The sequence below is a fragment of the Pseudoliparis swirei genome, chromosome 15 (genome assembly GCF_029220125.1).
Source record: "Pseudoliparis swirei isolate HS2019 ecotype Mariana Trench chromosome 15, NWPU_hadal_v1, whole genome shotgun sequence".
NCBI lineage: Eukaryota > Metazoa > Chordata > Actinopteri > Perciformes > Liparidae > Pseudoliparis > Pseudoliparis swirei.
In genome coordinates, this window is record NC_079402.1 from 1,837,844 (window position 1) to 1,862,327 (window position 24,484).

Here is a 24,484-nt window from a genome sequence, read left to right on the forward strand (position 1 = left end):
CTTTTGCATTTTAATGATGCTGTAATAAAAATGTAGAACATGATGGACGGTCTGTAGCGTATGACGATGATCCTGTGACGTTAGTGACGTCACTGTGTTGTTGATCAAGTGTTACAGTTAAAGTGTTAAGAAATACAACGATTCACTTAAATAATCCACTTATTCACCAAAGATTTATAGAGACAAAACAATTAAATTCAGTTTGTAAAGCCCAAAATCACTAATTTGTAATTTGTGATTTTGAGCTTTACAAAATAAACTGAATTACATTGCAAGGCTGCGAGGATAAGAAGTCTGCAAGTATGCGAGTCTGCAAGGATGCAAGTCTGCAAGTATGCGAGTCTGCAAGGATGCGAGTCTGCAAGGCTGCAAGGTTGCAATGCGGCAAGGCTGCGAGTCTGCAAGTATGCAAGTCTGCGAGGCTGCGAGGCTTGATGACACTTGGTTGGAAGACAAGCAGAGAAGACTCGAGGCCTCGAGGAGGTCCAGCAGACGTTGGTTCTATTCCTGGCGGGAGGAGTCGGGTGTCCCCCTAAGACCGGACGGGTCAGGTCCCCCCCGGACCCCCACCAAGTGGACTCTTCCATCCAGCCTCCGCTGTGAGTTCATACGCACTTTGTGTGTCTTGTTTATTTTCGACGTTAAATAACCGTGAACCGTAAGTCTGCACAACGTAAACCACGTCACGGGAGAGGAGAGGCCTCTGGGCCCTAGACCTGAAGAGGCCTCTGGGCCCTAGACCTGAAGAGGAGAGGCCTCTGGGCCCTGGACCTAAAGAGGAGAGGCCTCTGGGCCCTGGACCTGAAGAGGCCTCTGGGTCCTGGACCTGAAGAGGAGAGGCCTCTGGGCCCTGGACCTGAAGAGGAGAGGCCTCTGGGCCCTGGACCTGAAGAGGCCTCTGGGTCCTGGACCTGAAGAGGAGAGGCCTCTGGGCCCTGGACCTGGATTCAACCGCCTGACGTCAGGCTCAGTGAGGGCCACGATAGTCCAGCTGATACTGGTCCTCTGCTTCTGGTCTTCAGCCTTTAGGATCCACTGATTCTTTAATATTTAATACATGTTTATTTCCTGGTTACTAAGCTGAGACTTTGCAATCAAATCCAATATAACGGCGTGCAGAGCACCACAGATGAGCAGCGTGTAGAGAAATGAACATAAACCAGAATAGATGTTATCTTAGACCTCCAGCAGGTTCTCATCGACCCGTCGGAGCAGCAGAGGATCACACGCAGCTCTGTGTTTTGAAATCATGGCTCCTGATGCAAGTTGTATTTGCAATGTCATCAAAGGAAGGAAGGGTGTGGCTGCAGAGGGCGCTCGCCGCACTGTCACTATGCCCTGAGCGCAGTCTCTCAGGAGTTAATACTCTCAGGTACTCAGGGAGTTCTTGAGCTGCCTTCAGGTTCCCTAACCTGATCATAAGGTTCTCTAATCCCTAAAGACAACGAGCTAAAGGATGTGGTTGTTTGTAAGAGTGCTTAGTGTGGGTGTACACACTCCTGTGAGACCTGACTCAGGGATTAAATACATCACCATGTCTAATTATTGAGCACCAGGGGCACCAAGCTGCCCACATTAACCATGGAGGCATGAGCCCACGTTTACTTCCACTCACCTTCAGAGTAAATTATCACACTTATTTTGGGGTGGGATTATCAGAATGCATTTAAAGGTGAAGCTGGAAGGCCAAAACAATGAAAACACATCAAGGAAGTTATTATTCTTGCTGCGTGAATCATTTATGAATAAAAAAGTTGCATAGCCAAAGACCAGAAAATCTATCCTGAGATACTGGGTCTGTTCCTGAATATCTGGGCCTTGTGCCACATTCCTCTCCTAGGTAATACAACCTAGTGAAGAGACATGGAGGACCCACTATGTAGGAAAACATCCACACTAATATTATATTTCATTTTTGGGCGTAGGTTGAACATGAACAAGTTTTAATAATTGGGTGAACGTGCTCTCATTATCTTATGGCTTTATTCACATACGATAGAGAACACAGGTATGTGGGTTATATCATTTTAAATGTGCAGAAAGTTTTTGAATATGAGTGGAGATCTTGCGCAACACATTATAAGATTAAATCAAATGAATTAAAGTGAATTGGTGGCCCATGAAAATATTGAAAAATAAACGAAAGACACTAAATGAGAACTAAATTAATACATATTTGAAATCATTATAATATAGAGAGCCTTATTGCATATTTTGTATCTTGTAAATTATACACGAAGATATTTCCACCATAAATTGATGCAGAAAAATCCCCCATAAATCAGGGAATTTACTATTTGGTGCTTAAAATGACCTGACGCTCCCAGAATTAATATGTGCCATTCTACACCCTTGGTAAGTATAATCCTGGTCATTCATAAAAACAGAGCTAAAGTGAATAAAATAAAATACAGCTTGATGACCTTTATGAACTTGAAAAGTAGACCTTGATTTAAGATTTAGTCTCAAACTACTGTGACCAAGAAGAACACAATTCCACTAATGTTTTATAAAAATATGTTACCTACAACTCTGCGACAGGTAAATATAGAACAAACATAGCACTTCCCATGGCTGTGCCCTGGTTAGTTAATTAGTTAGTAAAATTAGCTTAACGTTATCTTAAATTACATAAGGAACTATCCTTATGTAATTTTTATAAGAACTATCCTTATGTAATTTTTAAAAGAACTATCCTAATGTAATTTTAAAAAGAACTATCCTTATGTAATTTCCAAATCTGGGACAAACACAATTGTTTAAGATTTGCTTTAAATTGACTCAAATGTACAGCATCAAATCGACGTTGGCCGTGCTTTTATTTTGAAAGCTCCGCCGACGCAGGCTCGCGTCACACTTCCTGTCTGCCGCACTTGACGCCTCGCGCGCCGCCGTTGTGTTCGCTTCTCCGCCGCGGCTGTCGCAGTTTGATCGGACTCGGCGGACCTGAAGGAAGTGCAGCCATGGCGCAGGGGCTCAAAGCGAGATTCGAGAACTTCCTCCACGAGAAGAACCTCATGGCGAACTGCCTGGAGAAGCTGGAGGCGAAGACCGGCGTGAGCAGGACCTACATCGCGCTCAGTGAGTGTCCGCGGTCGGCGCGTGGCATAGCGGTTCCTCCAACTGCCGTTACGCTTTTTTTAGCTACTGTAGGAAGAGAAAAAACCCGCTGTCGTCATAATAACCGTTTGTCTGTGTTGTCGGTGACGCGTAGTGTGTACCGCGTGTTCGCGGACTAACAAAGCGTGACGTAACTTCTGGTGTGGTCCGTTACAGCTGTCATCGGCGTCATCGCGGTGTACCTGGTGTTCGGCTACGGAGCCTCGCTGCTGTGCAACCTCATCGGCTTCCTCTACCCGGCCTACATCTCGTAAGTGTCGGGTTACCGGAGCGCGAGGATGGGGGGGGGGGCCTGCGCGGCCTGCGCGGCGACCACACCCAACACGCGCACGCGCACACACTCTCTCTTTCTCATAAACACACACACACACACACACCATCGATGGGAAATGAGCCATTTAATTGACTAGTTTAAATTATTCTATCGTAGCGTAAGCGTCGTATTCTTGAAGCGCTTCTAAGGAGGGGCCTGCACAGCAACCCCACGCGCATGCGCACACGTGTGCACTCAATTCAATTGGCTTTATTGGCATGAATGTTGCACCAACAATAGACAGGCAACACAAAACATATACAATTCATATGGATAATAATATAACAAAAATAACTACATTTAAAGAAAGTACAGATGTGTTTCTTGGTAAATATGCCGCTTAATTTACTAGTTAAAATTATTATATCATATCGTGTGTATTCTTAGAGCACTTCTAGGGAGGGGCCTGTACAACCCCACCAACACACGCACACAATCAATGGAAAATAAGACAAATATAAAACGGTGGTTATAAAAAACTGTATATTTTTGGGGAAAAACGAAACTATTAAAAAACAAACATGAAACGTGTAAATATAAAACCTTTCATGATGTTCTAACTGTATTTTATCATGATTGAATTACTAGCTGCGTGTATGTATAGTACTACTTGAGTATTTACTATTCCATATAATGTATTTTAGCCCAATGTGTCGGTATAATACAGGTTAATATGTATACAGAGAAAATACCACTTTAATTATCTTGTTAACCAAAGTTATAAAATGCCCCCTCCCCTTTCTTTTGGAAAACCCAACTATTTAAGCATGTAAATATGAAGAGATTCTCAGGATGTTATCGTGTCCTGGTGCTCCACCCGGCTCTGTTTCCCTCTCGGACGCCTCTTTGCCTGGAGGAGCGACTCCATCACCACGAGACCGATATAGAGGACCCAGGATTATCTGGTGACATGTAGTTCTGATACTGTGACGGCTACTAAAATACAGCCTTCGCTATCTTTAGTTTGTCTTATAATCTGATATTTATTTTGGGAAGTTGAGTACAAAATGTTGTTACGGTATATATATTTTTTTTATTTTTGTATTGCTATTTTCAGAAAATAATCAAATTAATGTTTTTTATATATATAAATAAAGCATTTTCTATTTTACTATTAACAATTTCATTTATCATAAAAAATGTTTTATATTTATATCTTTTTATTATTTATTATCCAAAAATAAATGTTATGTGCATATATATATCTTTTTATTTATTATTAACACATTTATTTGTATTTATTTATTTCAAATGTATTATACAAAATAAATGTAATGTGTTTATATATATATATATTTAAAAAAATATATATTATACCAAAAAAATAATATTATATTTTTTAATTGTTATACAAAAATAAATGTTATATATACTGTATATATAAAATATTTTATTATAAACAATTGTATTTATTATACAAAAATGATTTATATATTTTTTTTTTTTACATATATATATAAAACATTTTTGTCTTCAGGAATTAGCGTAATAGAGTTATGATCTCAAAATAAATTCAGTGTAATGAGCTTAATCATGTGATGAGTCACATGACATGGTGGCTTTAGGATCTTAACAACAACAAATGCTTTAAAAAATGGACAAACTTAACTTCTCCTCATACCCTGTGATGAGTACAAGAGCTTTTATATAGTTGTACTTATTGATCTCTGCTGAGCAATCACCAAAGTCTGGAGCCTGAAGACATCGACTTTAAGATGGAGAACAAAACCCAAATGAGTGGTAACTGCTCTTTGACTGCAATGTTTTAGTTTCTTATCTCTTCGTGAGGCCTTCAGGGAGCGTCTGACCTTCACGCTGTTCTCCTCTTCCTCCGTTTCTAATGTCCTTTAGAGACGGGCTCCTCTTCTTCTGTGGGCCGATGGTTTGATGACAGGAAGCTCTTCACACCGACTGCTTCCTGTTGTCTCTCTGCGGCGCTGCTGAATCATTGATCACGTGACCCGAGCCGGCACGTTCCTTCTGTTCGTCAATAACAAGGGGAACATTTATACTGGAGGGTGTTTCATGAGCTCAGTTAATCAACTGAGGAACATGTGACTGAAGCACAGAGCAGCTTTCACACACACAATCAATCAATGACTTCTATTGGAATTAAACTTCAAGAGAAACTTATCGGCTCACCAGATCATAAATGTTTTTCTCTCCGATGTCGCTGCACACAACTTTTATTGCATCTGTGTTTGTAAGAGGGAAGATGAACCAACAGGAAACCACACACACACATACCTCCACACACACCTCCACACACACATACCTCCACACACCACACACACCTCCACACACACACATACCTCCACACACACCTCCACACACACATACATACCTCCACACACCACACACACACACACACACACCTCCACACACACACACACCTCCACACACACAAATACCTCCACACACACACACCTACACACACACATACATACCTCCACACACACAGACACACACACACACATACCTCCACATACCTCCACACACCTCCACACACACACACACGATGAGGCCCAGAGTCACTAACTGAACTCGCTCAGCACCAATATATAAACCGCCAATGTCTCACTAACGATCCCTAACCAGCACTAACTCTCCATTACTAGCTCTCACTAACTCGCCCTAAATAACTAGCTCTCTCTAGCTCGCAGCACACACCTGGATGAGTGAAGGTCAAGAGGTCATGTTGGATGACTTTAGAGGGCAGAACAGAGAAAACAAAGATGGGACGAGTCAGATTTACTTATCTCTCTTTCTCTCTCTCCCCCTCTCTCTCTCTTTCTCCTCCCCCCCCTCCCCCCTCTCTCTCTCCAGGATCAAGGCCATTGAAAGTGCCACTAAGGACGATGACACCAAGTGGCTCACCTACTGGGTCGTGTACGGACTCTTCAGCGTCGCCGAGTTCTTCGCCGACATCTTCCTCTCCTGGTTCCCCTTCTACTACATCGGAAAGGTGAGCGGCTCCGGTCTCTAAGGACTTCTACTATATATATATATATATATATATATATGAGAGAGAGAGGCTGCGCTGCAGATTCTGATTCTTAATACAAGATATCAGATGGATGGAACGATGGATGTTGTTGTTGTTGTTGGGCCTCGCTTTGATGTGAGGAACCACGAGACTCCTCCTGTCTGCTGACTAAACATCAGACTGTGATGTTAGTGACATCACAAAGCAGTTATTCAATGACCATAACAAACTAAATGAAAAGAAGATTTATTAAAGATAAAGTTATAATTAATGAATCCAGACGGTGTGTCCTGCAACAAGATTTATTTGTATACAGTCACTTTCTTTGTAAATGTTTCAGTTGTATGTCTTATTGCACATAATATTATTAATTTTATTATTATTATTATTATTATATTCAGCTTCAGTGACAACACAGGAAAATAAAAACTAAGGGGAAAAAAGAGGGGAAATAAGGATAATAATGAATAGATTGCATAAAATAATGTAATACATATAATTTAAATTGTCTGAATAACTAATAATTGTCCACTCCTGAGCAGGACTGCATGTTATCTATAAAACACTGTTTGGTAATTTCATAAATATTAGTCGACTCACAAGAGCTTCTTTCTCTTTAAGGTTTGAGGGCCGGACGGTCGCCGTATTGAGCTCAATAAATATACATCATAAATAACAGTTTTCTGTGATGGTGTGTACCTCCTGTAGTGTAACCCATGTGTGTGTGTGTGTGTGTGTCCCACAGTGTGCCTTCCTGGTGTGGTGCATGGCGCCCTCGGCCTCCAACGGCTCCATCCTGATCTACACCCGCATCATCCGGCCGTTCTTCCTCAAGAACCAAACGCGCATCGACGACGCGGTGAAGACGCTGCAGGACAAGGCGACGGAGGCCGCCGACAAGTTCAGGGACGAGGGTGAGCCGCTCCTCCAGATCCATCTACACATCCTACAGGAAACATCATTTACTCACTAAAAACATACAAGTTCCTGTCAAGAAATACTACATTTAAAAGTGAATGAGACGACAGCATGATGGGTTTAATTCATGTCGCACCGATGACTCATCAAGGCTCTACAGACGAGCCCCCGAGCTTCAGATGACGCTCCATTTAACTATCAGAAGAAGAGTTGAGATCATTTAAATGTGGCCAATCGCCTCGCTGGCTTCGTTTAGCGCCATCTAGTGGTGAGGTTGCAGATTGCATTCAACTGAATGCTGTTTGCTCGAGCGTGCAGAGAAGTGAGAATTCTAAAAGACAAAGGGACTGGCTTGTCCTCCTGCTGGAGAAACATGGCGCTGCAACTACCTCAAAGCCAATGAAAACAGTTTTAATCCCATTTCTACCAAAAAATAACCACCGACAGCCGAAGTAGCTCCGCCCTGAGCAGCAGCTGACGTTTGTTCCTCTGTCCACAGCCAAGAGAGCCACCGCCAACATCATGTTCGAGGAGAAGAAGAGCTCCTAGGAGAGAGGAGAGAGGCTCCGCCCTCAGGACGTTTGCTGAAGAAGATCCTGTTACTCGTCTTCACCTGGTGGAAGTTACACGCGTCACACACATCAATCATGTCAGCGCTTTACTTAGAGTTAACAGCACGCTGGCCCCCATGACCTTTGACCTCTATGACCTTTATGAACCCAATATAACAACCCCCCCCCCCCCCCTGAAGTGGTGTCTTGTGCTTCATATGAGAATGTTTCTCCTCTTCTAGTAGATTGACTCTTTTAATTCAGCGTTCTTATTTATGAAGATAATAAACGTGTCCATGTGGAGTTTCACTGAGAATCATTTATTTATTTCTATTCTTCATCGTCGTGTTTCTCAGCCTGTTGAACTTTTAGAGGACAAAAGAGGAAACGAGACTTCATCAGCGTAACGGAGCAAATATTTGTATTGAATGTTAAATGTGAACACACACACATAACTATACACAGATATCTACACGAGGGATATATTATTAAGTAAATCTCTTTTTATATATATATTTGTAAATTAATATTTTAATATTATAAATATATATATTATATTTATAAGTAAAATAAATAAATGAATATAATAAATGAAATAAATAAATATAATAAGTAAAATAAATAAATGAATATCCATCCATTCTCATCTGCTTATTCCGGGGTCGGGTCGCGGGGGCAGCAGGCCCAGCAGGTTGACCCAGACTTCCCTCTCGCCCGCAACATTTTCCAGCTCATTCTGGGGGATCCCGAGGCGTTCCCAGGCCAGCTGGGAGATAGAATCCCTCCAGCGTGTCCTGGGGTCTCCTCCCAGTTGGACGTGCCTGGAAAACCTCTAACGGGAGGCGTCCAGGAGACATCCGAATCAGATGCCTGAACCACCTCAGCCAGGCACGTGCAGACATTTTGGGGGGCAGGTGCTCAGACCAAAAAAAGGGCACCCAATGCCAAAAAAAAATTCTGACAGAGTTGAAGCATAAGCAGCAATACACTGATGATGCTGTCCTCGACCTGCGTCTCCTCTGGCAGCATCAGACCGCTAGCTTACATTTTCTTTATGAATAAAGATGAATTATTATATAGCAACAACAGTACACGCGTTCTGATCGGCTAATGGGTCGTCATGCCAGCCACGTATTGCCCTCCTCGCTGGTCTGATACGGATCCGTATTGCCCTCTGACGTCATTTTCAAAATGAGCGATATTGATAGACATCAACAGCCAAGAGCAGTGGTCCTCAAACTAAGGCCCGCAGGCCGGTTACGGCCCGCCTCCACATTTGGCCCGGCCCTCTGAACAAGAGAGGCCTTATGATTTTTTTTTCAGTCTGGCCACGCAAATCCTAGACTAGCCCCTGTTAAATAGAACGGAATAAGAATTCTCTCTCTCTCTCTTCTCTCTCTTCTCTTCTCTCTCTCTCTTCTCTCTCTCCCCTCTCTCTCTTTTCTCTCTTCTCTCTCTCTCTCTCTCCTCCCTCTCCCTCTCTCTATTCTCTAAACATAACTAACGTCAGTAAACAGCTGGACAATACTTTGAAATCACGGATTTCGTGAGTTTTTGTTTGTTTATTTTTTTAGGAAACGTCGGACCAGTTGTGACGTCATGTTTTCAGCAGCGTAATGTTGTGGTTGATTTATCACAAAACAACGTCAGGGGACAAACACGTCATGACCCGTTTGTCTGGTGCTGCGCGTCAGAGGAGAAGGAGGTGCAGCCGTTTAGTAGCGCGAGGAGCACTGCGCGGAGGAGGAAGTGGAGGAGGAGGAGGAGGAGGAGGATATTCCCCTTATCGGTTTTGATCGGCGTTCTTAAAACGGCCGATCAAACTTGGCCGATCAGATGACATCAAATCTGCGAGAACTATCAGACGTTTCAATCGCGGCGCATCGCAACGGAGACGATGCGCCCGGCGAGGGCCGCAGAGTGAGAGGTCAGAGGTCAGAGGGGATCCTCACCACCGAGCGGCGTCCCCGTCCCGCCGAACTGCGGTCAACTCAGCCGACACTCGGATCTCCGTGGTCAACTCAGCCGACAAATAATGTCTGTGCCCCTATAGACTGATGTTCACGGTCCATGCATTCGATCGGGAGCGCGCGAGGGTTTTGATAAAGTTAGCGGAAGGATTCACGTGACACAACATCCGGTTTTGCAAAGTTAGCGGAAAGAACCACGTGAAACAACATCCGTTTTTCAAAATAAGATGTCGACAAATCATACACTAACAAATAAAAGTAAACAATGAACTGATTTTGTATCTTTATAGATCGTTTCTGAGATTTAGCTTAAATTATGCTAAAATTAAAACAATTTTAATGTAGCAAGGAAGAGTTTATAAAAATAAAGTTCAGACTTTTGTATGTTAAAAAAGCACATTTCTGATTATTTGAAGTCCTGTATAGTATATAGATTTCCCCAAGAGTTCCAGGAAATGAATGATGCAGATGTGTTCCATACATATCTGAAATCCCCTACACTGGCAATCAAACAATTTTAATGTACTACATTTACATTTTAATTGTAAATACTTAAAATACAAAACCTATGTTGTTAAGAATAATTCATTTCATAAATAAAGCTACACAATAAATAGAATGCTTCAATCGACACAGTGATCGGTGATCGGTATTATCGGATCGGCAGATACTGATTTCAGTGATCGGTGATCGGCACCAAAAAACCTGATCGGAGCAGCACTAATATATATTTTTTTATTTTTAAAATTTATTTATTTATTTTTTATAAAACAAATTTTTTTGGGAATCATGAGTCCATAAATCAACAAATACAACAGCAATATATACAATTCAATCCAATACGGGGACACAGGTACAATCACTGCAGTTAAAAATTCAGAACATACAAACACTGTCCAAAGGAAGTAATAAAAACCATTAAAAATAAGTAATAAAAACCATTAAAAGTAAGTCATATATACTATTAAAGGAAGAAATAAAAACCTTTAAAGGTAAGTCATACATATTAAAACTAAGTAATAAAAAACATTAAAAGTAAGTCACACGTACTATTAAAGGAAGTAATAAAAACCATTAAAAATAAGTCATACATATTAAAACGAGAATCAATTAGCTGTGCAGCTTAAAGTAATACGAAGGTGAGAAATAATCGACCCCTTGTCACCTTTTTCACCCCTCATGAGTTTGCAGGTATGTTATTATAGAATATATATCATATATATTATATATAGTTATATTATAGAATATATGTATTATATATAATACATATTATATATAATATATTTATTATATATAATATATACAGTGAAAATAAAGTCTACGTTAAAATAGCAGATTTTTGTGATTTTAAATGTTAAAGATAAATCATGTGAAGCTTTTCCACCTTAAATAACAAGAACAATTCTATTAAATACATTTTAAAAAATCTATTAGGAGGAAAGATTTAAAACAAATAATATCATGATGGCATTAATGAGCCAGTTTATAACGGGATGACTAGACCCTGTAGTTAACTAGTCCTTTGAGGTGACAATGTAGTTGACTAGTCCTTTGAGGTGACCCTGTAGTTGCCTAGTCCTTTGAGGTGACCCTGTAGTTGACTAGTCCTTTGAGGTGACCCTGTAGTTAACTAGTCCTTTGAGGTGACCCTGTAGTTGACTAGTCCTTTGAGGTGACCCCGTAGTTGACTAGTCCTTTGAGGTGACCCCGCAGTTGACTAGTCCTTTGAGGTGACCCTGTAGTTGACTAGTCCTTTGAGGTGACCCTGTAGTTGACTAGTCCTTTGAGGTGACCCTGTAGTTAACTAGTCCTTTGAGGTGACCCTGTAGTTGACTAGTCCTTTGAGGTGACCCTGTAGTTGACTAGTCCTTTAAGGTGACCAGTAGTTGACTAGTCCTTTGAGGTGACCTGTAGTTGACTAGTCCTTTGAGGTGACCCCGTAGTTAACTAGTCCTTTGAGGTGACCCTGTAGTTGACTAGTCCTTTGAGGTGACCTGTAGTTGACTAGTCCTTTGAGGTGACCGTGTAGTTGACTAGTCCTTTGAGGTGACCCTGTAGTTAACTAGTCCTTTGAGGTGACCCTGTAGTTAACTAGTCCTTTAAGGTGACCTGTAGTTGACTAGTCCTTTGAGGTGACCGTGTAGTTGACTAGTCCTTTGAGGTGACCCTGTAGTTGACTAGTCCTTTGAGGTGACCTGTAGTTGACTAGTCCTTTGAGGTGACCGTGTAGTTAACTAGTCCTTTGAGGTGACCCTGTAGTTGACTAGTCCTTTGAGGTGACCCTGTAGTTAACTAGTCCTTTAAGGTGACCTGTAGTTGACTAGTCCTTTGAGGTGACCGTGTAGTTGACTAGTCCTTTGAGGTGACCGTGTAGTTGACTAGTCCTTTGAGGTGACCGTGTAGTTGACTAGTCCTTTGAGGTGACCCTGTAGTTGACTAGTCCTTTGAGGTGACCTGTAGTTGACTAGTCCTTTGAGGTGACCCTGTAGTTAACTAGTCCTTTGAGGTGACCCTGTAGTTGACTAGTCCTTTGAGGTGACCCTGTAGTTAACTAGTCCTTTAAGGTGACCTGTAGTTGACTAGTCCTTTGAGGTGACCGTGTAGTTGACTAGTCCTTTGAGGTGACCGTGTAGTTAACTAGTCCTTTGAGGTGACCCTGTAGTTGACTAGTGAGCAGACTCAAGAAGGGAGGCATGTGTAAAGAGTTGGTACGAGTGAGTACAGTGATTGATTTTAATGGCTTCATAAACATATAAAACAGGTTCATAAAACGGTTCATGCACTTTCAGTGTAAATTCATTTTGAAATATAGAAGTTTATGTACAACAGAGCGTGGCGGAGACGCCAGAGTTCACCACCAACCGGCTGCATAGAAACATCGACATTATTATTGCCTACGTAGAAAGAAAACAAAAAAAAGAGTAAAAACGTTGAAGCTTAAGACCGGACACGCCAAGGCGAGAAGAACCGAACAGAACCGAGTCCGCCGGAGAACGTTCCCTTTCCCGAGAGCATCGCAACGTCACATGATACAGAACTCACTCTAGAACCACAGAAAAGCCTGAGTTGATGTGGGGGGGGGGGGGTAGAGGAGTCATAAATCCAAAAAAGCCTGAGGGGGGGAAAGACCACCGATTTACTATCTTACAAAAATGTACAACAGTGTAACCTCGCGCTCCGAAGAATCAACAATCCACGTTATTTCTTTCTTATTCTTTTTTTCTTCTACAACTGAAGATATGTTATTAAATAATTCACACCTGGTGGAGAAAATAGAAACAACCTGCTGAGGAGGACGAGATGCTGTGGATGAGGTACTTGGGGCGAGTCGCCGCGTGACGAGTTGTGACGAGTTGTGACGAGTCGTGACGAGTTGTGATGAGTTGTGATGAGTCATGTGACGCGTTGTGATGAGTCGTGACGAGTCATGTGACGAGTCGTGACGAGTTGTGGTGAGTCGTGACGAGTCATGTGACGCCCGCCGTCTCTTAAATAGATAATTACATGAAGCATGATGGAGAGACAGCGGACTCACAGAGAGAGAGAACAGTCTTTACAGGATCCAGTGTCATTGGTTGGTGGACATGAGGCAGCACTCAGGGGCAATCGAGTTTCCAGAGTTTAAAAAAAAAGTTTTTCTTATATAAAAAAATAACAGAAAAAATGTCCGCTCGACGGCGACGTTAGACTCTTTAATACAAAAATATGCTTTGAATAGAGTAGTTTTATTTATCGTTTCTTCTGCCTGGTTTTTTGAGGCGACCCCTCCCGAGCTGGAGAGGAGCCGCTGAGCTGACCCGGTGGTCCGGGACCAGCTGCCGGTCCCCGGCGGTCCCCTGTAAGGCACCTGCTTGTGTGGCGAGTTTCTGGCGGCCGCCGGCAGGCCGGCCGGCTGCCGTTATGTCTTGCGGCTGCTCCAGATCTGCTCCGGCGTGCTCTTGTGGTCCGACGAGTAGGGCGAGCGCACGTCATAGGGCGAGCGCGGCCCGCTGGCCGAGGCGCGCTGCTGCTGCTCCGCCTGCCAGTCCGAGTGGTAGCGGTACGCCGAGCGGTGCTCCGAGTGGGCGTGGTCCTTCCCGTCCAGACGGTGGTCCTTAGCGTCCAGACGGTGGTCCTTAGTGTCCAGACGGTGGTCCTTAGTGTCCAGACGGTGGTCCTTAGTGTCCAGACGGTGGTCCTTAGCGTCCAGACGGTGGTCCTTCCCATCCAGGCGGTGGTCCTTAGTGTCCAGACGGTGGTCCTTAGCGTCCAGACGGTGGTCCTTCCCGTCCAGGCGGTGGTCCTTAGTGTCCAGACGGTGGTCCTTAGCGTCCAGACGGTGGTCGCGGCCGCCGGACCGGAAGTCCTCCAGCTTCCTGTGCTTGCTGTCGTTGTGGTATCTGAAACAGGAAGTCAGGGTCACGTAGGCAACATCAGCTGGTCTCCTTTAGCATAGGAAGCATTGCACTTTTCTTGGGATTTGTTGACAGAATATCTCAAGCGAAGACGTGTTTGTCTCTATCGGTTCTGGACCCTCACCTGTCCTGTCTGTCCCGGTCTCTGTCCCGGTCTCTGTCTCTGCTGTCCGGTCTGTAGTGGTCTCGGTGGTCTTTGCCGTTGCTGAAGGACGAGTACGGTCTTTTCCTGGACTCCCCGGCCGAGCTCTTCCGGTGGGAGTCCGAGCCGTGTCTCTCTTTGCTGCCGCCGCCGCTCTCGTGGTATCGACCCGACGGAGGATGGCGGTCCGAGCTGTAGCTGTCCCTGCTGCTGTCGTCCTGGTGAGAGTTGTCCTTCAGCCTCTCGATGTCTGAGGACAGAGACCACAAGCCAATCAGACCACAAGCCAATCAGACCACAAGCCAATCAGACCATCAGACCACAAGCCAGTGTCAACGTTCTCATTATTTTGTCCATGTGGAGGGAAACAGGATGTACCTGCATGCTTGTAGCCGTGGGTGTTTATACTCCTGGTGTTCTGCTCCATGGCCTGAGGAAAGAGTCATGATGTCATTATGGGATGTCCCACTGTACTGCAGGGTAGGGGTCCCCTCGGGGACTCCTTCACGTACCTGGGCGTTCTCCTGTCTCTTCTTGATGGCGTGCTTGTACAGTTTGTGGAGTTTCCTGGCGTCGAACTCCGTGAACTTGGAAACAAAGATCCACAAGTTTCTGTGAAAGACAAAAAACAATCAGCATCAAGGTTCTGATCATCGAAGTCAAAGTTCGAATCGTTGAAGTCGAGGTTCGGTTCGTCAAAGTCAAAGTTCGGATCGTCGAAGTCAAAGTTCGAATCGTCGAAGTCAAAGTTCGGTTCGTCGAAGTCAAAGTTCGGATCGTCAAACTCAAAGTTCGGATTGTCAAAGTTCGGATCGTCTAAGTCAAAGTTCGGATCGTCTAAGTCAAAGTTCGAATCGTCGAAGTCAAAGTTCGAATCGTCGAAGTCAAAGTTCGAATCGTCGAAGTCAAAGTTCGGATCGTCGAAGTCAAAGTTCGGTTCGTCGAAGTCAAAGTTCGGATCGTCAAACTCAAAGTTCGGATCGTCGAAGTCAAAGTTCGGATCGTCGAAGTCAAAGTTCGGATCGTCAAAGTTCGGATCGTCGAAGTCAAAGTTCGGTTCGTCAAAGTTCGGATCGTCAAACTCAAAGTTCGGATCGTCGAAGTCAAAGTTCGGATCGTCGAAGTTCGGATCGTCGAAGTCAAGGTTCGGATCGTCAAAGTTCGGATCGTCGAAGTCAAAGTTCGGTTCATCGAAGTCAAAGTTCGGATCGTCAAACTCAAAGTTCGGATCGTCAAAGTTCGGTTCATCGAAGTCAAAGTTCTGATCGTCAAACTCAAAGTTCGGATCGTCAAAGTACGGATCGTCAAACTCAGTTTGGTTTGTCAAAGTTTGGATAGTCGTAGTCAAAGTTCTGATCATCGAAGTCAAAGTTCGGATCGTTGAAGTCAAAGTTCGGATCGTCGAAGTCAAAGTTCTGATCGTCAAACTTAAAGTTCGGATCGTCAAAGTTCAGATCGTCGAAGTCAAAGTTCGGTTCGTCAAAGTTCGGATAGTCGTAGTCAAAGTTCTAATCATCGAAGTCGAAGTTCGGATCGTCGAAGTCAAAGTTCGAATCGTCGAAGTCAAAGTTCGGTTCGTCGAAGTCAAAGTTCGGATCGTCAAACTCAAAGTTCGGATTGTCAAAGTTCGGATCGTCTAAGTCAAAGTTCGGATCGTCGAAGTCAAAGCTTGTATCGTCGAAGTCAAAGTTCGGATCGTCAAACTCAAAGTTCGGATCGTCAAAGTCAAAGTTCGGATCGTCAAAGTCAAAGTTCGGATCGTCGAAGTCAAAGTTCGGATCGTCAAAGTTCGGATCGTCGAAGTCAAAGTTCGGTTCGTCAAAGTCAAAGTTCGGATCGTCAAACTCAAAGTTCGGATCGTCGAAGTCAAAGTTCGGATCGTCGAAGTTCGGATCGTCGAAATCAAAGTTCGGATCGTCAAAGTTCGGATCGTCGAAGTCAAAGTTCGGTTCATCGAAGTCAAAGTTCGGATCGTCAAACTCAAAGTTCGGATCGTCAAACTCAAAGTTTGGTTCGTCAAAGTTTGGATAGTCGTAGTCAAAGTTCTGATCATCGAAGTCAAAGTTCTGATCATCGAAGTCGAAGTTCGGATCGTCAAAGTCAAAGTTCGGATCGTCGAAGTCAAAGTTCGGATCGTCAAACTCAAAGTTCGGATCGTCAAAGTTCGGATCGTCGAAGTCAAAGTTCGGTTCATCGAAGTCAAAGTTCTGATCGTCAAACTCAAAGTTCGGATCGTCAAAGTTCGGATCGTCAAACTCAAAGTTTGGTTCGTCAAAGTTTGGATAGTCGTAGTCAAAGTTCTGATCATCGAAGTCAAAGTTCGGATCGTCGAAGTCAAAGTTCGGATCGTCGAAGTCAAAGTTCTGATCGTCGAAGTCAAAGTTCTGATCGTCGAAGTCAAAGTTCTGATCGTCAAACTTAAAGTTCGGATCGTCAAAGTTTGGATCGTCGAAGTCAAAGTTCGGTTCGTCAAAGTTCGGATAGTCGAAGTCAAAGTTCTGATCATCGAAGTCAAAGTTCGGATCGTCAAAGTCAAAGTTCGGATCGTCAAAGTCAAAGTTCGGATCGTCGAAGTCAAAGTTCGGATCGTCGAAGTCAAAGTTCGGATCGTCAAACTCAAAGTTCGGATCGTCGAAGTCAAAGTTCTGATCGTCAAACTTAAAGTTCGGATCGTCAAAGTTTGGATCGTCGAACTCAAAGTTCGGATCGTCAAAGTTTGGATAGTCGTAGTCAAAGTTCTGATCGTCAAACTTAAAGTTCGGATCGTCGAAGTCATTTTACTAGGTTATAATTTACCTACAGTCAGAACTCATTTTCACTGAGCAGAGCCTGAACGCATCATCATGTAATATAGACAGCTCTCCTGTCAATTTACACCGATTGGTTGTTTACAAAGTACGTTGTACATGTGTGCATGCATGTGTGTGTGCATGTGTGCATGTGTGCACGTGTGTGCCTCACTTCCTCCACTGCTTGATGAGCTCGGGGTTGCTGTACTCCTTCAGGCACTCCGTGATGTGGTCTCCGATCTTGATGAGGCACTGCCTCGTGTGCTCCAGCTGCTCGCGCTCTGACAGACCTTTCTCTGGCCGGTCCAGCTGCTTCAGCGCCGCCTTCACGGGCCGCATGCGCTCCTTACACTGCAGGGGGCACAGTCACATCCTCTCATCTTCATCCACTCATCTTCATCCTCATCTTACACTGCAGGGGTCACAGTCACATCCTCTCATCCTCATCCTCATCTTACACTGCAGGGGTCAGTCACATCCTCTCATCCTCATCCTCATCTTACACTGCAGGGGGCACAGTCACATCCTCTCATCTTCATCCACTCATCTTACACTGCAGGGGGCACAGTCACATCCTCTCATCTTCATCCACTCATCTTCATCCTCATCTTACACTGCAGGGGTCACAGTCACATCCTCTCATCTTCATCCACATCTTACACTGCAGGGGTCACAGTCACATCCTCTCATCTTCATCCACTCATCTTCATCCTCATCTTACACTGCAGGGGTCACAGTCACATCCTCTCATCTTCATCCACTCATCTTCATCCTCATCTTACACTGCAGGGGTCACAGTCACATCCTCTCATCCTCATCCTCATCTTACACTGCAGGGGTCAGTCACATCCTCTCATCTTCATCCACTCATCTTCATCCTCATCTTACACTGCAGGGGTCACAGTCACATCCTCTCATCCTCATCCTCATCTTACACTGCAGGGGTCACAGTCACATCCTCTCATCTTCATCCACTCATCTTCATCCTCATCTTACACTGCAGGGGTCACAGTCACATCCTCTCATCTTCATCCTCATCTTACACTGCAGGGGTCAGTCACATCCTCTCATCTTCATCCTCTCATCTTCATCCTCATCTTACACTGCAGGGGTCACAGTCACATCCTCTCATCTTCATCCTCATCTTACACTGCAGGGGTCACAGTCACATCCTCTCATCTTCATCCACTCATCTTCATCCTCATCTTACACTGCAGGGGTCACAGTCACATCCTCATCTTCATCCTCATCTTCATCCTCATCTTACACTGCAGGGGTCACAGTCACATCCTCTCATCTTCATCCTCATCTTACACTGCAGGGGTCACAGTCACATCCTCTCATCTTCATCCTCATCTTACACTGCAGGGGTCACAGTCACATCCTCTCATCTTCATCCACTCATCTTCATCCTCATCTTACACTGCAGGGGTCACAGTCACATCCTCTCATCTTCATCCTCATCTTACACTGCAGGGGTCACAGTCACATCCTCTCATCTTCATCCACTCATCTTCATCCTCATCTTACACTGCAGGGGTCACAGTCACATCCTCTCATCTTCATCCACTCATCTTCATCCTCATCTTACACTGCAGGGGGGTGCACAGTTACATCCTCTCATCCTCATCTTCTCCTTACATTGCAGGGGTGCAGTTACTCTCATCCTCTCATCTTCATCCTCATCTTATACTGCAGGGGTCACAGTTACATCCTCATCCTCTCATCATCATCATCATCATCATCCTCTCATTACACGGCAAGGATCAAATCACAGTTACATTCATCCTCTCATCCTCATTTCACACCGCACGGGTCAGCCTACAGTTACATCCTCATCCTCTCATCCTCCTCTCCGGGCCTCGTTGTTGGGTCGTACCACGCTGAAGGTCCTCTGGTCCAGCTCCTCGGACTCCTCGGAGATGGGGACGTTCTCCCCCCCCGCCGCGATGTGGACCGGCCCGTCGGACGCCTTCTTGGTCCGCTCTCGTAGCTCCGCCTTCACCTCGATCTGACGGAGAGGACGGAGCGCACACATTAAGACCTCCACCCGGTCCCGACGGAGGACCTTCGGGGGTCGGCCGCTACGTCACCTTCTCCACGCCGTCCTCCATCTTGTGCACCGGCTCCAGGGGCTTGCTCTCCTTCTTCTCCTTGCTCTCCTTGAGGTCCCAGCCGTCCTCCCTCTTCTCCTTCTTGACGTCTTTTTTGAGATCTTTGTCCGCGAGCTCCCCCGACGAAGAGAGGTCCTCCTGCTCCGGCTCCTCGTCTTCTTCCTCGTCCTCCTCCTCTTCCTCCTTCACCACCACCACCGCCGCCGCCCGGTCCGCTCGGCTCCGTCTGCACGGCGCCTTCAGCGGCGCCGCCTCCTGGAAGAGGAGCGGCGTTAGGAACACTCAGAGCTCTGAACACGTCCGGGACCGATCCGGTTCCTACGAACCTTCTCCTTCGCCACCTCGTCCTCCTCGTCGGACCTCTTGTCCGACGGCGGGTTTGACGCCGTGCCCTTGAGCACTTCGTCGGTCTTGATTGGCTTCAGAGTTTTGCTCTTTTTACTCCGGGTTTTCCTCTTCCGGGAATTAGCCTACAGACAGATATATAATAATAATAAGACACACTTGAAGAACAGGAACTTAAGCTGTGTAGGTCAGTTTATACTGACCGTGTATTTAAAGTGAAGAGATACATGTATTTAAGTGTATTTAAGTGTATTTAGATGTATTTAATGTGAAGAGTTACATGTATTTACGGTGAAAAATTAAGTGATGTGCAGGGGAGATATTATATTATATATATATTTTTATAACTACGATAAGATACCTGCCATAAATATTTTATGAAACCAGATACCACAATATCATGAATACGATATTATACTGGTATATGCATCTATAATAGTAATACAACTTCTGTATGGTTCCCTTTTACCAGCTGCTTCCTGAACGCCCATCCCACCCATTTCTCCAAAACAAAAACTCTTTGAATCGACACGGTTCCCGTGGAAACACTCCGGTGTGCCCCCTCGCCCGTGATGACTTACGGTGCCGGCTTGTTTCTGCGCCTCCCTCTTGGCCAGGTCCTTGCTCAGCAGCTTGATGAGGTAGTCCGCTCTGGTCTGGAGCTGCTTGGCCTGAGGCTTCTTGTCCGGGTCGTCCGGGAGGAGCTGATCCACGCCGGACAGGTGAGAATATTAAATACACACACGTCGTGTCCAGACCCCCGTACACACGAGCTGCTCCGCGGCGTCTCACCTTGTGCGTGAGGTTGAGGTCGGGGTCCATTTTGATCATCTCCCAGCTGCCGTAGCCGTACTCGTAGATGCCGATGAGCAGGCTGGAGTCGTCCTCCTTCCCCCAGTCGATGTCAAAGTGCGCTGCCTTCGAGTGGCATGGGATCATATACCTAAACCAAAACACACGTCAGTAAGATGTGAAAGAGGTTTAAATGTATTTGGTTGTTTTTTTAAACTCGGGCGTCCTCCGGCGTACTTCTTTCTCTCCTCGGCGTCGGCAGGCACGGCCTTGTGGAGCGGCGCCAGCTCCTCCTCGTGGGAGATGACCAGCTTCGCGTTCACTTGGACTCCGGAGATCCTGAAGGTCGGGCCCTTGACCTTCCCTCTTCTGCCCCCTGGTGGTCAAAAGGCAGAACACGTTCATGTGTTATGAGGCATTTGATCATTTATTCACAGAACCATGAGCTGTATTATTAAAAAAGCTTCTTCAGCGTGACACACTGGAGGTGTTTCTGTTGTATATCAGTTTTAACTAAATATTTGGGTATTTAGATTTTTTAAAAGACTATAGATATTAGATGGACCGAAGTGATTAACAAAAAAAACATAAATAAAAACATTTGATGAAATAATCGCTTCAGTCCTACTTTTTATTAATATCTTATTCTAAATAATTTGCAAAGAAAAAAAAGAATGCAGCTTTAACACATGAAGCACATCCTTATATACAACCAGAGGAGTCGCCCCCTGGTGGTCAGGAGAGAGAATGCAGCTTTAATACATGAAGCATAGACTTCTATACAACCAGAGGAGTCGCCCCCTGGTGGTTAGGAGAGAGAATGCAGCTTTAACACATGAAGCATAGACTTCTATACAACTAGAAAGAAAGCTCTGAGTCACCTGAAGTCTTCTCCGGTCCACAGGGGTTCTCTCGTAGTGTTCTCACACAGCCGTTGTGAACCGTCTCCGCCAAGCGCTTCAGGTCCTGTTCCAACTTGTCCACGAGTTCGGCGTCACGAGCGATGGCGTCCAGCCTGAGAGACGAGACACGCGTTGAGCCGACTGGAATGTGGTTTGATTGTTAAAAAACTAAAACTAGATGCGTCCTACCTTTCCAGTGGTCCTCCAAACTTTTTGTAGCTCTTGACAAACCTGTAAAAAGACAAAGATGTTAAACAGGAAACCAGGAGGAGGAGGAGATGAAGAGTTTTGATAATCACCTCCGGATCTCTGCGTCGCTGAAGCCCTTGATGTTTTCACGTGGAATGGTCCGAGGCCGCCCTCGCTTCTTCGGCCTTTTCCGGTCCGAGGGGGAGTCGCTGTCGGACCCGGAGTACCTCCGGCTCCGGCGGCCCGAACTGGCGCTGAAGCTCGACTGCAACCACAAACCAAGAACACGGAAGATTATTAAGAACCCAAATCTCCCAAAATACCACCGAGCAGCACACATAATCCACCATACTTTATGTTTTCCGTGCTTGTGTACCTGTTTGGCACAGTTCCTCATGCGCGGCAGCAGGTAGATCTCATCCAGCTCCTTCTGCCGCTCCTCCTCCTCCATCCTCCTCCTTTGCTCCTCGGGAATGATGTCGTCCCAACTCCGGTGACTACGCTCCGAGTCGATGTCGATATCCTCCTCGTCCATCATGGAGAAGTTCGCCACCTGGTGAAGACACACAGAAAACAGAGAATGTTAAAGTCCAGACGAGCGTCAAAACTTCATGTGGATACATTTTTATTTGAGTTCTTGAGGACGAACCTTGAACTGAGACAGCAGCTCCTCTCCCACCGTCGACGGTCCGGGGTCATTTTCTCGGGTCTCGGCCCGTTTGAGGATCTCGTCGATGTCCATTTCCTACGGAGCAGAAAAAAGTCGTGAGGCGCCGCTCTGATGCATTTAAAGAGAAAAGTTCTTCACATGATTAGAAACACAACGGCGTACCTGAGGCTCCTGCTCCTCCCCCTCCGGCTCCTTGAAAAGCTCCTCGGCACCAAACTTCAGGATGGAAGACAACTCCTCCTTGTTGAACGGAGCCGAGCTGAAGAACACAAAACACACTGGAGTCAGACAGAATAAACCCTCTGAGCACGACTCGTCTTGAGGTCATCATGAGGTCGCCATAAGGTCGTCATCATGTTGTCATGAGGTCGTTATCATGTCATCATCATGTCGTCATACGGTCGTCATGAGGCCATCATGAGGTCGCCATAAGGTCGTCATCATGTTGTCATGAGGTCGTTATCATGTCATCATCATGTCGTCATACGGTCGTCATGAGGCCATCATGAGGTCGCCATAAGGTCGTCATCATGTTGTCATGAGGTCGTTATCATGTCATCATCATGTCGTCATGAGGCCGTCATCATATCGTCATGTTGTTATCATGTCGTCATCATCATGTCTTCATCATGAGGTCGTTATCATGTCATCATGAGGTCGTCATGATGTCGTCATGAGGCCGTCATCATGTCGTCATGTTGTTATCATGTCGTCATCATCATGAGGTCGTCATCATGAGGTCGCCGTAAGGTCGTCATCATCATGTCGTCATACGGTCGTCATCATCATGTCTTCATGTCTTCATGAGGCCATCATGATGTCGTCATAAGGTCGTCATCATCATGTCGTCATGAGGCCGTCATCATGTTGTTGTCATCATGAGGTCGCCGTAAGGTTATCATGTCGTCATGAGGTCGTCGTCATGTCATCATGAGGTCGTTACGTCTTCATGAGGTCATCATCGTGTCGTCGTCATGATGTCATCATCATGTCGTCATGAGGCCGTCATCATGTCGTCATGTTGTTATCATGTCATCATCATCATGTCGTCGTCATGAGGTCGCCGTAAGGTCATCATCATGTCGTCATGAGGTCGTCGTCATGTCATCATGAGGTCGTTATGTCTTCATGAGGTCATCATCGTGTCGTCGTCATGATGTCATCATCATGTCGTCATGAGGCCGTCATCATGTCGTCATGTTGTTATCATGTCATCATCATCATGTCGTCATGAGGCCGTCATCATGTCGTCGTCATGAGGTCGCCGTAAGGTCATCATCATGTCGTCATGAGGTCATCATCGTGTCGTCGTCATCATCGTGTCGTCATGAGGCCGTCATCATGTCGTCGTCATCATGAGGTCGCCGTAAGGCCATCATCATGTCGTCATCATGAGGTCGCCGTAAGGTCATCATCATGTCGTCATGAGGTCGTCGTCATGTCATCATGAGGTCGTTATGTCTTCATGAGGTCATCATCGTGTCGTCGTCATGATGTCATCATCATGTCGTCATGAGGCCGTCATCATGTTGTCATGAGGTCATCATTTGGTGTCGGCGCTGCTTGCCTGGAGGGAGCGCCGCCGGTGTGGAGGACCGTTTTCCCCGTGGTGTCCATCCTCTGGATGACCAGGTGATCTAGAACCATTTTCTTCTTCGCCCTCTCAATGATCTCCTCCTCCACCGAGCTCTTCGTCACCAGACGGTAGATATTCACCTTCAAACGGCGAAATGTATACATTTAAATTCACATTGTAGGTCCAGACAGGCCCGTTACAGGCGGGGAAAGGTAATTAAATACTGGACTTGAAGCTACGAGGAGGAACTTTGGCGTTCTTTGTGGTCAGTAATATTTCACCAGAATTTCTTTAGAAAACCTCAATTGAATGTGTGTGTGTGTGTGTGTGTGTGTCCCTCACCTGTCTCTTCTGTCCGATCCGGTGGGCTCTGGCCTGAGCCTGCAGATCGTTCTGAGGGTTCCAGTCGGAGTCAAAGATCACGACGGTGTCGGCCGACGCCAGATTGATGCCGAGGCCTCCGGCGCGCGTCGACAACAGGAAGCAGAAATCCTGAGTGCACAAGTGGAGGTTACACACACGTCACACACGTTACACACCCGGTTCATTTAAATGAATTCACTGCATACACGACTCACCTCTGAGCCCTCTGCATTAAAATGATCCAACGCCTGCTTCCTCATCTCCCCCTTGATGGAGCCGTCCAACCTCTACACGCAAACGTACAACGTTTAATATCCAGAAATGCAGAACAGACGTTCTAAAGTTTAGGG

The 24,484-nt window shown here is 45.4% G+C and overlaps 2 protein-coding genes across 2 annotated transcripts in view; one reads left to right on the top strand and one right to left on the bottom strand.

Annotated features, from left to right (window-relative positions):
• Nucleotides 1–2,880: 2,880 nt before the first annotated feature.
• On the top strand, nucleotides 2,881–8,197 carry reep5 (receptor accessory protein 5). Its single transcript, XM_056432555.1, has 5 exons — nucleotides 2,881–3,081; nucleotides 3,277–3,370; nucleotides 6,260–6,398; nucleotides 7,165–7,333; nucleotides 7,837–8,197. Exons 1-5 carry the CDS (start codon nucleotides 2,964–2,966, stop codon nucleotides 7,884–7,886), a joined length of 570 nt encoding a protein of 189 aa, XP_056288530.1. The 5' UTR covers nucleotides 2,881–2,963; the 3' UTR covers nucleotides 7,887–8,197.
• Nucleotides 8,198–12,556: 4,359 nt separating this feature from the next.
• chd1 (chromodomain helicase DNA binding protein 1) overlaps nucleotides 12,557–24,484 on the bottom strand; it is a 29,522-nt gene continuing 17,594 nt past the window's right edge. Inside the window, exons 17-36 of the mRNA XM_056432102.1 lie at nucleotides 24,350–24,421; nucleotides 24,114–24,263; nucleotides 23,763–23,911; nucleotides 22,358–22,454; nucleotides 22,175–22,270; nucleotides 21,902–22,078; nucleotides 21,636–21,790; nucleotides 21,526–21,567; nucleotides 21,316–21,449; nucleotides 20,672–20,810; nucleotides 20,435–20,585; nucleotides 20,224–20,346; nucleotides 19,624–19,767; nucleotides 19,277–19,552; nucleotides 19,063–19,194; nucleotides 17,356–17,534; nucleotides 14,907–15,006; nucleotides 14,773–14,824; nucleotides 14,377–14,644; nucleotides 12,557–14,237 (exon numbers count right to left, since the gene is read on the bottom strand). Of these exons, the coding sequence (XP_056288077.1) occupies nucleotides 13,757–14,237; nucleotides 14,377–14,644; nucleotides 14,773–14,824; nucleotides 14,907–15,006; nucleotides 17,356–17,534; nucleotides 19,063–19,194; nucleotides 19,277–19,552; nucleotides 19,624–19,767; nucleotides 20,224–20,346; nucleotides 20,435–20,585; nucleotides 20,672–20,810; nucleotides 21,316–21,449; nucleotides 21,526–21,567; nucleotides 21,636–21,790; nucleotides 21,902–22,078; nucleotides 22,175–22,270; nucleotides 22,358–22,454; nucleotides 23,763–23,911; nucleotides 24,114–24,263; nucleotides 24,350–24,421 (3,117 nt within the window). The 3' untranslated portion in view covers nucleotides 12,557–13,756. The remainder of the gene's footprint in view (nucleotides 14,238–14,376; nucleotides 14,645–14,772; nucleotides 14,825–14,906; nucleotides 15,007–17,355; nucleotides 17,535–19,062; nucleotides 19,195–19,276; nucleotides 19,553–19,623; nucleotides 19,768–20,223; nucleotides 20,347–20,434; nucleotides 20,586–20,671; nucleotides 20,811–21,315; nucleotides 21,450–21,525; nucleotides 21,568–21,635; nucleotides 21,791–21,901; nucleotides 22,079–22,174; nucleotides 22,271–22,357; nucleotides 22,455–23,762; nucleotides 23,912–24,113; nucleotides 24,264–24,349; nucleotides 24,422–24,484) is intronic.

What these genes read in the sequence shown, in the direction of transcription:
- reep5 (XM_056432555.1), top strand. Translation starts at nt 2,964, where the DNA reads ATGGCGCAGGGGCTCAAAGCGAGATTCGAGAACTTCCTCCACGAGAAG. An exon ending in CTCTACCCGGCCTACATCTC is followed by an intron (nt 3,371 to 6,259) that starts GTAAGTGTCGGG and finishes CTCTCTCTCCAG; the next exon opens with GATCAAGGCCATTGAAAGTG. An exon ending in CGACAAGTTCAGGGACGAGG is followed by an intron (nt 7,334 to 7,836) that starts GTGAGCCGCTCC and finishes CTCTGTCCACAG; the next exon opens with CCAAGAGAGCCACCGCCAAC.